Genomic DNA, 13,531 nt, shown 5'->3' with positions numbered 1-13,531 from the left:
GAGCTCACCCCACTTCAAATATTCTTCCACTGAAGTAGGTCAAGTACTGCATAGAAAAGGGGGTTAGATTTCAATTGGACACCACCTCTTCAGAGGCAAACAGAAGCAAGTAAATTTTGCATTCTTACAAAAATTTTCTTCATCAATAATGAAAGCAAGTGCATATAGAACAAGCCTGCTTTTGCATTGTTTGTATGCCAGGCCTACATTGTAGGTGAAAAATTAGGCAAAGAAAATCCAAATTTAATTTACTCAGACATTTTTAACTCATGAGGCTGACCATAAAGTGTAAAAGCTTAACAAATAGCTGTCAAAGTCTCATAAGAAGTTAGATGTTCAAAACACATCAGGTAAGGTAAGATATGACTAAGGCTAGATATAAAGTATTTTCTAATACATCAGCTGTACCCTTCCTTGGTATAGGTTAATTTATCTCCACTGACTTCAGACTTAGTAATGTTTTAATTTTTCCATGTAAAAATAAACAATACTTCCAGCATCACTGGATGCTCACATCTAATTAAACAATGGAACTGAAGCTGTCATGTGAAATTACTGTCAGTCTGCCTGTTGTCATTTTGCAGTCCAGATTAAAGAAAGCTTTCACTTTGTGTCTTTCCAGGTGTGACAATGAATCCCCACTGAATGCAACAGGATGGCATCAAAGCAACAATGACAAAAATCTGGTGGCTGTGCACCTGTTTGCTCTAATTGCTTCCAATTATCCTGAAGAAGCTCTTATTTCTGGGAAGCAATTTTTCCAGAGAATTACAATGATTGTTACATGTCTGCTAAGTCATCAAGGGCCTAGCCCAAGGAAACACCAAATCTCTATCACAACTTCAAGTTCTGAAAACAGAGAGTATAGTCACTTTTGGATGGGGGGAGGACTGGACAAAAAAAGGAAAGGCCAGGGTAGAGGCAGCATCCATAAATGCAAACATGATGAAGGCAGAAAATTGTATGTTGTTTCTGGAGTTGATACTGTGAACTGCAATGAGGCTTGTGGATGTACTCTGTCAACAGCTGGATGGGGAATTCTTATCACACAACCAAGTAAATACTAGCCCTTGGTCACCACCATGGAGAGTGCCATGTCAAAAAGAAAATAGCCTATCACTTCTAGTAACATCATTAAATGTCTCACTCTGCTGTTGACATGTAGGACCAGGGAATAATTGTTACTCAGAGAAAGAGAAAAATGGCTGCTGCTCCTAAAAGTACAAGATTGACTTGCACTACCAACATCATTATCAACTCAAAACTCCTATTTTGTTTTCCTTTGTTCCTCCAAAAGGATAGAGTCTGTACTATCAAAGCAGCCAGAATTACATTACATGTGCAGGCTGTGGAAAATGTACCAATTATCCAACAACTCAAAAATGGAAAAAAAACCTTGCTATTTATCATGACTGTTAAGTTTATAAGGAGGGAGCAGACAGGTAAAGAACAAGAAAAATCTATTTCCTGTCTATTTCACTGGCTAATTTGAAAAAGAAAAATAGAATGAGGAAAGAACAGAGAGACAAAACAGAAGAAACAAAGAGCAGGATGTCTAACAAAATTCAGGGTCCTTTCCCAAGCCTTCAAACTGAGAGCAGGTTAGAACCAATCATGTTCATTAGCTGAACCATTGCCATAGTTGCAGGCAGAGGTAAGGTGACCACAGAGGAAAGGCCACTTAGCAGTCTGGGTGCTAAGTGACTGGTAAACAGGACAGTGTTTTTCTGTGATGTGGCTTATATTGAGAAGAAGTTCCACAATGTCCCCTTTTCTTATATTTTTCAGTTAAAACTTTCTAGTGTTATTAGTCTCTGCAACAGTAGTTAATGCATCTCTAAAGCTATAAATCTAACAAACATTAGGTGCCCTGCGTTTTGTTAAGCTTGAAAGCAAACTCTGTGCTTCCCTTTTTCCCATGCCTGTGACCCTGTGTGCACAGAGCAGAACCATCGCAGCTCTGTCTTTTGGAATGTCACACAACACAGCTACTGCACAGCTGGACTTTGTTCTAGGCCACCTCTCCTCAGAGGAGTGCACAGCAGGGCAGGAAATATTCCTCACTCCACGGTTACCTTGCTTTAAATCTGCAAAAAAGACAGAGAGGCCCCCAGCTCTACTACAGGCCATATGCTGCAGCACGACAGAAGAGTAGCTGCATAGTCTCTTGGTGCCAAATCACTGATAACTAAGAGAGAATTCCAGACTCTCCTAGATCCCAGGACTGCAGCTTATTTACTTGGCTTTGGATGCATAGATGTGAGCTGCATATGGTCCCCACGGCCACAAACTGTGCTAGGAACAGAAATCAGCTTTTAGAAAATAGGTAAACATCGGAGGCAGGTAGGGCTAGGAGGAAAGCAGCACAAAGCAAGGCCATACAGACAGTGCATGCAGGCAGTACCAGCTCCTTTATTAGAAGGCAAAATTGTTAAGAGCAAAATAAGTTCCAGAATGAGACTTTTCAGCTTAACATCTACCCCGGCTGAAGACTTCAGTGTATTTACACTTCAGGTAACATTAAGTAGATGAAAACAACTGTGCACAACATAGTCCACACTAGATGAGACAACAAGTTTGGGGCAAGTAGTTCATCTGCTGACATGTGCAGTTACAGACAGGCCGAATTTCCTAGGAAAAAAATCATGTGCCAATTAAGGATTTTTTGTCCAAAACAAAAGAAAGCATCAGAAGTAGCTCAGTTGCTAAAACAAAAGATGGGTTCTTTTTATTCCAAAACTACTAAATACTGGCTTTGCTACGTCAAGTTTTTTAAAACTGAGAAAGTATGTTCTCTGTAGTGGAAACTTGCACAAACCTAGCTTGTGTACTACCACTGATGGAATCTTCAGTGTTGTCTTAAAGCATCACACCCAAATTACTCTAAACGTCAGAACAAATTACAAAGCTTCCTCTGCCTCCCTGAGTGACTTTCATCTCTAATGTTCTCATTTCTCCCTTTTAGATCAAGTGGCAGAACTGGGGCTTATTTAGCCCTAGATAAAGCACAGTCCTCCAGGGTGACAGAATTGCAGTTTCACTACAATTTAGAACAACTTTGCGCACCTACATTAATGAACAAACCAATCAGCCACTTACTGTTCTTCTTGTACATCAAGATTTCAAAGGAGTTCATCTCATAGTTCTCAAATGTTTGCCGGACCTTGTCAATTGTATCTTTGTCTGTCAGCTCTCCATACATAAAACTGCAAATAAAGGGAGAAATTCAAGTCAGATACCAGACAAAGACACAAAGCCATTTGTTTACCGTGTAAAAAGGACCCATTTAGAAATGGCTCTTCTTTGGTTTTGTTTCACCTGGAAAGCATATTTGACAGATGTAGCCCCAGGAGATATAAGACAAAACTGGAATAAACAGATTACTTTCCTCCTCAAGCAACAGGCACAACACTACAAGCTATTTAACAGAAAATAAATCTGTTCTCAGATACCTGCAGGTGCTGCTCTTTTGCATAACTTCTGCTCTGTGATATCCTGATAACTTGCAAAATCCATCGTTGCTGTAGACAATGGGCCAATCCACGATCTGGGCATTACCCAAGACAAAATTAGTATCTGTTTGAAAAAACACATCAGTTAGACGTTAGTCAAGGCTATGGTTGTATTAGAGGACATATTTATTTCAGAACCCAATCCTAATTGCTTCAGTCCCTGCACAGTTTTTCCCAGATATTACTCTCACTGCAGTCAACAGGATCATTCCAAGTTTTAATTTTAAGTAAATGCTTACTTTTAAAAAAGTGTTAATTACTCAGCATAAAAAGATGTGTTTATGCAAATGAAACACGATGGTTAAGCAGGTAAAATTCATCTCTTGACTGAGGACAGATCCACCAAACTGTTTCCCTCTGTGCCACACGCACAGATCCACCACGACACTCAGTTTGAATGCAAAGCCTCTCACAGTGTGCTCCTCTCAACACTGCCTTCACTGCTGGCCACACAAGCCCAAATGCTTATGTACAGCACAGCACTCCAAACAGGACACCAAGAACTAGGGCTAGCAATTACACCAGCAGAAGGAACTCCTTGTCTGCCACACAAACCAGAAGGAGTTTCAATCAGTACAAAAAAAACTAAGCAGGATTCACACCTCCATTCTCACTGGAGCTGTGCGTGTGCCTTCTATTATGATTGCCAACTCAAACCAACACCTGTGCCAAGACAGACAGCAGCCCTGGGCACTGGCAGGCAGGAGGAGATGGTGGCTCCTGTCACAGCTGCAAAGACCCTCTGGCTTTTGAAAGAAAGGCTGGGCAGTCCCACGAGATCAAGAAGCACTCATTTTTAAGGAGAGCCCTTACAGGAGTTCACCATGCTGTCAACTTTTCAGGATCAACTCCCAGCTGCTCACACATCCATAGATATCATTAATGCTTCCTGCAATCAAATGACATTTTACCTATTAATTGCAGAGAGTTTCGTTTGTTTCAACTTCCCCTTTCAAAATCTTTCACCCCAAACTTCAAGTGGGTTTAAATAAAGGAGTCCTGTAGCTAGCTAAATCCACGAGCATGATTAAATGTATTTTCATACACTCTTTAGAGTGAAATACACCAGTAATACATCTTCAGGATATTTTAGCTGCTTTGTTTCTCACAGACTCTTTTAAATACCATGGTTTTTGCTTGGTTGAAGCACCTTCTCCCAAAAACAATACACCTCCTTTACCCCTTCCTATGAATAAGTAAACCAAGTCATTTCTCACTGCTAAAGCAAGTGCTTTTGAGTGTCTATTATAAACACTACATTAGACTGTGTTAGGATATTTTTAAATTTCATCAGGAAGTACCAAAAAAAGACCAAAAAAATGCAAATACAAATGTTAGGCCAGGTCCTGCCCAGATCTGAATGATGTTATTTCATGCATGAATTCCTTCTCACTGTCTCCCCTTCTCAAAAGATAACTTTTCCTTCTCTCCACTTACTAAAGAGTTCCTGTTAAGCATTTGCCTGCCTTTCACACTTAACCCTCATTGTCTTCAGATAAACAATCTCTTGGGTTTTTTCATTAAAGGCTATATAGGACACATTTCTGATGAACATCACTGTGTTAATCCTACTTTTATCTAGCCTTGCAATGCTTCTGTGATTTACAACACTGCTCTTGTCTCCTATTTACAGGTACAAACAAAACCTTAAATCCATAAGGGAATTTAAGCTCCAAAAGGTGAGACTGCAGCAGTCTAGTCCCTAGATGGCCAGCTCTCAAAGACTTGGGAGCTGGAAGCTCTGTGAGCAGTGTTGGAGAGGAGAACTGAAAAACCTTAGCACAGCAAATAGAAATCTGTCCAAGTTAAACGACAGAAAACAATTAAAAAGGGGGATATTTTAAGGTTGGCTTTTTCCCCTTCGCTATATTAGTTACAATACTTAATATTTTAACATAAGCCCAGTTCTTACAGACAGTTCTTGATTCTTTGCCATTATTGCAGGAGCTGAAAAACCACATTCCCACTTATGTTTTGGCCCAGCAAAGCCTGATTTGTTTGGACTGGCAGTTTCCAAAGGATGCGTAGAGAACATGCACACATTTCCCTTCCCCAACAGCAGTTTGGATATTCTCCTGCAAGATGCAGGCTACCTTAGGGCAGTGAAAGCTCAGCCACTATTTCAGCTCCTGAATGACTGTTCTAATTATCAAGCTACCACAGTGAATAGATGTCAACATCCTCACCATGCAAGTTTTTAAGTCAGTGTGACTTGGCTGTTGTATTTTATGCACCCCTATTAGTCCACACAGGGTGAGCCTCTCTAGCAGGTAGAGGTTCAGTGTTTCATGAGAGTCCAGGCTGGGTTTAGTTGTGAGTTAGAAGCAAACTGAGAGATCTTTATGTAAAGATAAAGCTTTAAAGGAAAAATTTCGTGCAACTATCAAATCAAAGAACGAGTTAGAGATTTTGATGTTCCCATTGTTTCGTAAGTGTCTCTCCCTTCTAGCTAATTCCCCCTTCATGCATCTTGACCTTTCTTTGATCCAGGCTTTACGTAGCTGACAAACACACCTCATTTCTTCAGAAGTGTCTCTGACAACAGTGTTTTGCCTGTGTGAACACTGGCAAGACACAGCATAAAATAAGGACTCCCACTTGTAACTTCCCTGCATAGCTTGTTCTGACAGACAACCCAGAGGTAGAAGGGCTGTCCTCGTTGCTATCATTTACATTCAATTGCATTGACATCCCTGACAATGTGCTGCTTGGGGACAGCTCATAATCTGTTAAAAATTGTTCCTAACATAAGAAAATAGTAAATAACATCCAGTGAGGCAAATATTGCCACTCCATCTGCAGGGACACAGGGTCCCAGAGGCCACGAAACAGCTGTGGCTTTGTTACACAACAAGCATGAGGGATGCTCTAGTGAACTCTGAGTATCACAGGGCAGAGACTCTTGGGGACTCACAAGTGGGTCAGCAAGGCCAGGAAAAGAGTTGGCCAGAGGAAGACCATGAGGAAATCCACTGCTAAATTCTATTCAAAGACAGGGATGAAATGGACATACTCAAAACTATTTAGTGGCTTGAAGCACCTCTTTGAAAGGACTCAATGAATTCCCCTACCAGGAGATCAATTTCTATCACAATGGCAACTGTGTTAGCAGTATTGCCTGGCCCAAGAAGAATCTGAAAGCATCACTGGCCCTTGTTATGAGCGCCAAGAAAACCTGAGCTAGAACTGGAGAGGGCAGGCTCATATAAAAGACCTGGGCTTCTGGCTTGTGTTACATTTGGCACAGTCTGAACAAGACCACTGGGAAGCAAGGAAATATGCAGAGGTGCAGCACAGAGCACAGCGTGCTGCAGAAACACAAGTAAGAGCTGTAGCATCACGAAGGCAGCACAATTACTTGCATGAGTAGGGCAGGCTTCTGCAGCACGAATTACTTTGTGAAGTGCATCACTCCATATTTTCTAGCCTGCGTTTTCCCCAGGTCAGTTCTGCTCTCTGCAGTATACCCACGTCAGCATCTACACACTCAAATGTCAGATCCGGTTTGGGTTATCACTTTAAAGTAGACATGGCCACTTAAAAGCAACAAGAAAAACATTTTAACTCCTTCCAAAACGTAAGAATGGATTTCACTCAGTCACTGAAACCAGCACTTTCCTACAGAGCATCACAGAAGAATCAGAAAATGTCTTTCTAAATAACCTTGGTCCTTTAACAGTAACAATAGCAAGTGTCTAGAGCACCCATCTTACCAAAACTATCTACTGAATCCTATTGTGACATTTAGTGCTTTGTTTAACCAAAACATCATCTTCCAAAATTCCTGTAGACAAGCTGCACTCACAGACATTTATCTGGCCAGGACTGGCTGACTGAGGCGTGGTCACCTCCTTGCAAGGGCATGGAGCAAGTTACTGAAATGTTTCCCCCCTACCCTACCATTCACTCCCCTGCACCATTTGCTCCCACTGCATTCCAGACTCTCCTGTAACATGGATCTTGCCCAGCTGAGATCCCCCACCTCTTTCCAGACGCCAGCACACTGGTTCTACCTTCCCTGTCCCAACAGTGATGCACAGGTCCTTTTCTGGGACACACTGGCAGAAGGTCAGGGACCAGCAGCCAAACATATTCCAAACAACACTGCCAGATACATTCCCACACTGAAGGTGTTTCCTCATGGCACAGAGGAAGCTGAGGGGAAACCTCTGCCCAGGCAGTTGTAGAGCAGACCTTGGTAACACGAGAGGCTGGTTCCCTCTGCACTTTCCCATGTGTGGGTCAGTCAAAGCCCCCACAAGTGTGCTTGGGTTTGTGTAGTGTACAAAAGTAATTTAAATATATTAATATCTTTTCCCACAGTTATCATACAAATACAACACTCAAAACATTTGTTCCCAATTTATTCCCCTCTCAGTAAAAGGAAAACCAGGCTCAGCATGGAGGGAAGACCTGAACTTGCTTGTTCTCCCACCAGTCTCTGAGAGAAGAGAAATTGCCCTCCTCATTCCAGACCACAGCCTTCCTCATGCTGTATGATGACAGCCCTGGTTATTGAGACCAGCAGGTCTTTTTTTATCCCATCTCAAACTCTTCCCGTGGATCTTCAGGGGAGCAAACCTAGTTCTTTAGCATTACCAAGCACAAACCACTTCTACAGCAGAACGAAAAGAGCTGCATATCATATGCGTCTCTTACCCTACCCATGGAATAGGGGTGGGGGATACAGCTACTGCTGCCTAAGCTAGCCACAGAACAGCACAGATGCTGTGTCACAGCCAGTGTAAGAAATGTGCAGCAGGCAAAAATCATGTGCCACTGTCATAGGAGTAAAGATTTTATCATACAGCTTAAGGACAAGGGGCACATGGTATTTACAAACTTGTGACTTTGCATGACAAACAGCATCATTTGGATATTGGGGGGAAAAGAGATTGTTTCATTTCTGTCTAATTTCTTCCCAGTGCATAGAAATCAAACCTTGTGTATAAGTAGGCCTGTCGAAATTGCTAGCAAAGGACAGCTATGTAAGAATTTTTGCTCATGTTTAGTCTTAGCTTTGGAAAAAAAAGTAAATGAGAAGCATTTAGTCACACTGATTAGTTACATTGTTCAAATGTAACTTCTGAGATCAAAATATGGCCCTAAGTCAGTACAAATAAGTCACACTGAATTTCAGGTACTTATTCAATCCTTTCTCTGCATACATGGGATTCGAGGCTTGCACTTCAGGGACCAACCACATTTTCATCCTAGGAGAAGTGGTATAACTGTAGTCAAAGCAAGTACAGACCTGCTCAAATGACAGAAAAACTATTCATATGATAGAATAAAATAAATAAGAAGTAATTCTGCTCTTCCACCCACATCCTCCTGTGGAAGTCAATGGTGTTACATGAATTCTCACCTTTACTCAGTATCTCCTTGTATTCATTCCTAGAGTGGAGGTGCTTTAGTGTTTAAATATCCCATTGAACAACTTGATCTCTTCACAGAATAATGTTATAGCGGCCTCAAATTTATCCATCCTTAATACTGAGGTCAACATTTTTAATCTGCAGCCTCACTCTAGTACAAAAAACATAAACCCCTATAGATAGGTTCATTTGGTCTGTTTTATAAAAGCTTTATATAACTATTTATTTACTTTACAGAAAACAAAAAGGGATGTAAAAGTTCCTTGATTGCTACAGCATGAACACAATTCCCTAAATACAGAGGCTTCATGTTTATTCAAACATGACTTCCACTGTCATGTGTACACCAGAGCAAAGTGCAAGTTGAAAAGAATTATTAAAAAATTCATTTCATTGTTCTTTCCACAAATAACAAGAGAGACTCTAACTAAAACAACAACTTCAAGTGACTCAGTTTAAATCGTTACAGAAAATGAATGCTAATTGCAGCCAACAGTATAGACAAAAACTACCTTTTCCATCTCAACATTCTTCCTTTGCATTGTTACAGAAAATACTTCACAGTAGGTGCCTACCATGAGAAAAGCTTAAATTGAAAAGAATGCATCTTTTTAACACTAGTAGCTATAAAATCTTCATAATTATCTATTTTTTTTTAATAAAACAAATTGCTGCAGAATAATGGAACAAGAATATGAAATGGCACCAAAATTGCGCCAAAGCTGCCACATGTATTTTATGGATAGCATGATTCTTCACCTATCCTTGAAGTACTGTCCATAGTGAGAAACTAAAAAAAAATCCAACACCCCCCCCCCAAGAAACCCCTAAAAATAAACACCAAAACACAAACCCCACAACATTTATACATACGTGATGCTAGTGTGAGATAATTAGATAATTTTCAGAAATGAGAAAGTTCATCAGTTGGTAAGAGTCAGACATAGCACCACCCTTACTAAAGGACAAAAACACTGTTCAGCAGTGAGACTTCGTCATTCAGCTGGTCAGGGGTTTTTTTCCCCATCCCATATGATCTGAGCACTAATCCAGAAAAAGGCATGCTTTAGTTGCATCGATTACAAGTCCTTAGTTTAAAGAAGCTGTTTGATTTACTGATTATAGCCTTAAAAGTATTTGACAAGACCTAACTCCCCACTCACTTTTAGCTATGAGTTACAAAAATGCATTAACCAATTCTCCAATGAATGGGTTTCATTAAGATTTGTTTTACAATCTTGTTCTAGGATTTAATGTAAAACTGGATTGATACGTTGAATTATCACAAGAGAACTTCTTGAGCTTTCAGAACATTAATTTTAAAGCACATTACCTGTCAACTCTGTGCTGTACATTTTTCCCCTTACTATCTATAAAAGTAATTTTAGCAAAATCAGGTCGTACATTCCTAAATGAAGGTGCACATTCAAAACTAGACTTCTGGCCTAGTAAAAGCCAGCAGAAAAAAAAACATTTTACATTCAATTCCAGTGATACTGAGAAAAAACACTGTCAATAGTGAATAGGTATTTCAATTATTTCAATTGGTACTGACCAACTGTATGAAAAGCATGGATAAAAATATATGTGTCTCCACAGTTGTTAACATGGGAAAGAAGGAAGATCAGGAAGCAACAAAACCCTTTATTTCATTCTCTTTGGGAAAATGTCCTTAACATAGAACCTACAAATTGTTCTCTTGCAGTTTCTGAAGGTCTGCTGTTTTCATTCTTCATTCTCTGTTAAGTTTCCTTTGCATTTCTCTCTGGCTGAACACAAAACCAGTCTTTTCAGTTTCAGAAGTGTTTACAATAAAGTTAATTTCTCTCCTAGGTCTCAGATGATGGTACAAGGTTAGCATGCCCAGGATGCAAAATATTTATTGTACTGGGACTTTATAGCCTGTAATGGAAGCAACACCATAAATCATGCAAATGTCTGTTATACTTGAGATCTGTGTCTGAAGGTGCTTTTTCTTTCCCTCTACAGGGAACTCTCTGCATTCCCCATCAAAAGGTCCAGGTTTGCTTCCCTAACTGATGTCTCCTTAGTGTGCTCCCAGGGGATTTTGTGAAAGGAAAATTAAATTCACACCAGCCTCGTGCCTTCTTACTTACCCTTCTTCCAACCTCCTTATTTTGTCCATAAATCAGAAAAGTATCTATGACTTCCACCGACATTCCAAAGCCATGTAAACACAGGACTTACTTTTATCATTCTTCCACATGCACAGTTATCACACACCTCAATGGGAATTTTGACCAAGGAAGGACGGAAGAATTCAGCTGGCATTTACATAAATTGAAAACTACTTTTGCCTCCAGATATTGATAAAGCATTGGAATACCACAAATAACCACTATCCTCTACAATAAACTGCACCAGCTGAATTGGGTGCCCTGGCCATGATCCAGGTTTATAACTGTTATTATTACAGTGCTTGTATACTGTGGATGTATTACATTACCAAGAAAAAACATTAATATCACATTAGCAGTAATCATCAGGGGCTAGTGATTCTTTATATACTGCACTGTTTTACAGCACGGGCTCATTTTCTGTCCCACTGGGTGTTCTGGTCTTTAAATATTTCAATGCTTCAAAGAAATTTTTATCAACTAACCGCTGCATGCAACATTTATTTTTCTAGCTCTGCATGGCTAGTACAGAAGCACAGATTTTAAACATTAAATACAAGATGATCAGAGTTATGGTGTCCCTCATTTCAAAGAAGGACAAATCTTAAGCTCACACTTCATCAAAGGTCTTCTTGTGAGAAGAAATCACAGAGGACAGACGAGGTCCACCGGTCTAGGAAGATGACACTTCACATGTTCCTTCCTGCATGTGCTATCCTAAGGCCATCCCATCCTCTCTCTACTCCAACACATGGGAAGGAAATGCTTTGCAGCCCTAGCACAGCTCTTTTGGCTGGCATTCAGTGCATGAGAACCTGTCTCAATTGATTTGCAGCCTGTGAAAAAGCTCTTGTTCCTAGTAACTCTGAGGTAGATGATTCAGACCAAAGGAGTTTGAGGTGAGTCTTGCTGCAGAAGGTGTGATATGAACATGAGCCAAATTTTAACCCTCATGGAAAAAACCCTGAACTTGCATGCCTACATACACTGCTACTACCTTTAGCCACTGAATGTGCATCAGCTTACCAGTGCCACATCTAACATGAAAGGCTGTCCAAAGAATTCCTTGTTAAAACTACTGGTAAAATAACGGTGTAATTAGTGCTGTCCTTAGAGCAATGCTTCCAAAAGAGGATGCACATCCATTCCTTTGTTATTGCCATACAGCCTCTTTCACTGAGTTAACATCCCCTGCCCCAAAACATGCTTCCCTCAGTCCATCAGTGACTGATGATATGCATATCATGTACAAGTTCCTTCACGTGACGCACTTAGTACATATTTCTGTTCAAAGACCAAATTCCTCTCTTTTCAAAGGGAATCCTCCCCAAATTAGGAACAGTCCTATATCTGTATCTACTCAATATCTGTTGGCACTACTCAACTTGCTTGCATGTGCCAGCAAATACAAGCTTGACAACAAGCCCAAGGTTTATTTGGCAACTCCCAGATGGCGTAGATAGTTTCATTGTGGGTCACATTACTACCCAATTGAACGAAACCAAGAAAGGGGAGCCAAACCTCAAGCTTTATGGGCCCATTTAAGCAATCATCCTGTGGGCATCCCAAATCATCTCAATGGCCAAGTAGGCAGGACAAGATGAGACAGGCAACAAGAAACTGGCATGTTTCCATACTGCCCCCGTGCTGGTCAGCACAGCCCTGCCTCAGCAGGAGAGAAGGGAGTCTATCCTTGTCTGCTCAAGCAGACGAAGGTTAGAAAAACTGATTCATCCATAATTTGTATGTGACAGCATCACATTGACAGCAAAGCTGGATTGAGTCCAGCAAAAACTTGAAGGCACATTACAGAAGAAATGGGCTTCTAAACCTGAGTCACTTCCCTAAGCTTATCCTTATATGTCTGAACTGTGCATCGTTTCCTACCAAGCTTAATCTAAAAACTTGTATTGATTCCAGTCCTCAGGACTTGCTGAGCGTTTGGAAATGGAGTGCTGTCATTTTACCTGCGCTGTCTAGCACCACATTCTGTTATGACACCTTCTTAATAATGGGGGAAGAGAGGAAGAAACAGAGCATAGCTTCTGCTGCATGATTCCCCCCATCTCCAAGCCTCAACTGATTTATTGCATCGAGGCTTTGGCACTGAAAGCCAAAAGAGGAAATTGGTTTTTAATGAAGAAAATAATCTACAAAGTCGAGACAGTTTTGAAAAAAACCTTCAATAACTGTTGTTGGAAGATTAGAGAAGCAGCCTGAATGTGATCAAATGTAACATTCATTATAAAAGAAATAAAAAAGAGGGCAAGATTCACTGTAAGTCTGGAGAGTAATTTTTTTCAGGAATGCAGCTTCCAAGCCCTTCCCTTCTACAGGAAAGTTGCAGAGAGAAATAACCTATAAAAAGAGCCTCAATTTTTTGTGAAAATATGGTCTTATCAAAGGCTAGTTCTCCAATAATCCTGCCTAATTAAAAAAAAAAAAATTAAATCATTCTTGTGATCATTTGAGTTTTTAGCTGCTTATCAAGAAGGTTGTCTTT

General features: G+C 40.4%; 1 protein-coding gene across 1 annotated transcript in view; it reads right to left on the bottom strand.

The window, feature by feature from the left end:
* Nucleotides 1-13,531, bottom strand: part of KCNH1 (potassium voltage-gated channel subfamily H member 1) — a 177,329-nt gene that overhangs the window by 162,768 nt on the left and 1,030 nt on the right. Inside the window, exons 2-3 of the mRNA XM_039569735.1 lie at nt 3,453-3,576; nt 3,100-3,206 (exon numbers count right to left, since the gene is read on the bottom strand). Of these exons, the coding sequence (XP_039425669.1) occupies nt 3,100-3,206; nt 3,453-3,576 (231 nt within the window). The remainder of the gene's footprint in view (nt 1-3,099; nt 3,207-3,452; nt 3,577-13,531) is intronic.

The sequence above is a fragment of the Corvus cornix genome, chromosome 3, assembly GCF_000738735.6.
Source record: "Corvus cornix cornix isolate S_Up_H32 chromosome 3, ASM73873v5, whole genome shotgun sequence".
Lineage (NCBI taxonomy): Eukaryota > Metazoa > Chordata > Aves > Passeriformes > Corvidae > Corvus > Corvus cornix.
Note: the sequence above shows the minus strand (reverse complement) of the source record. Positions and strands in the feature narration are given on the sequence as shown.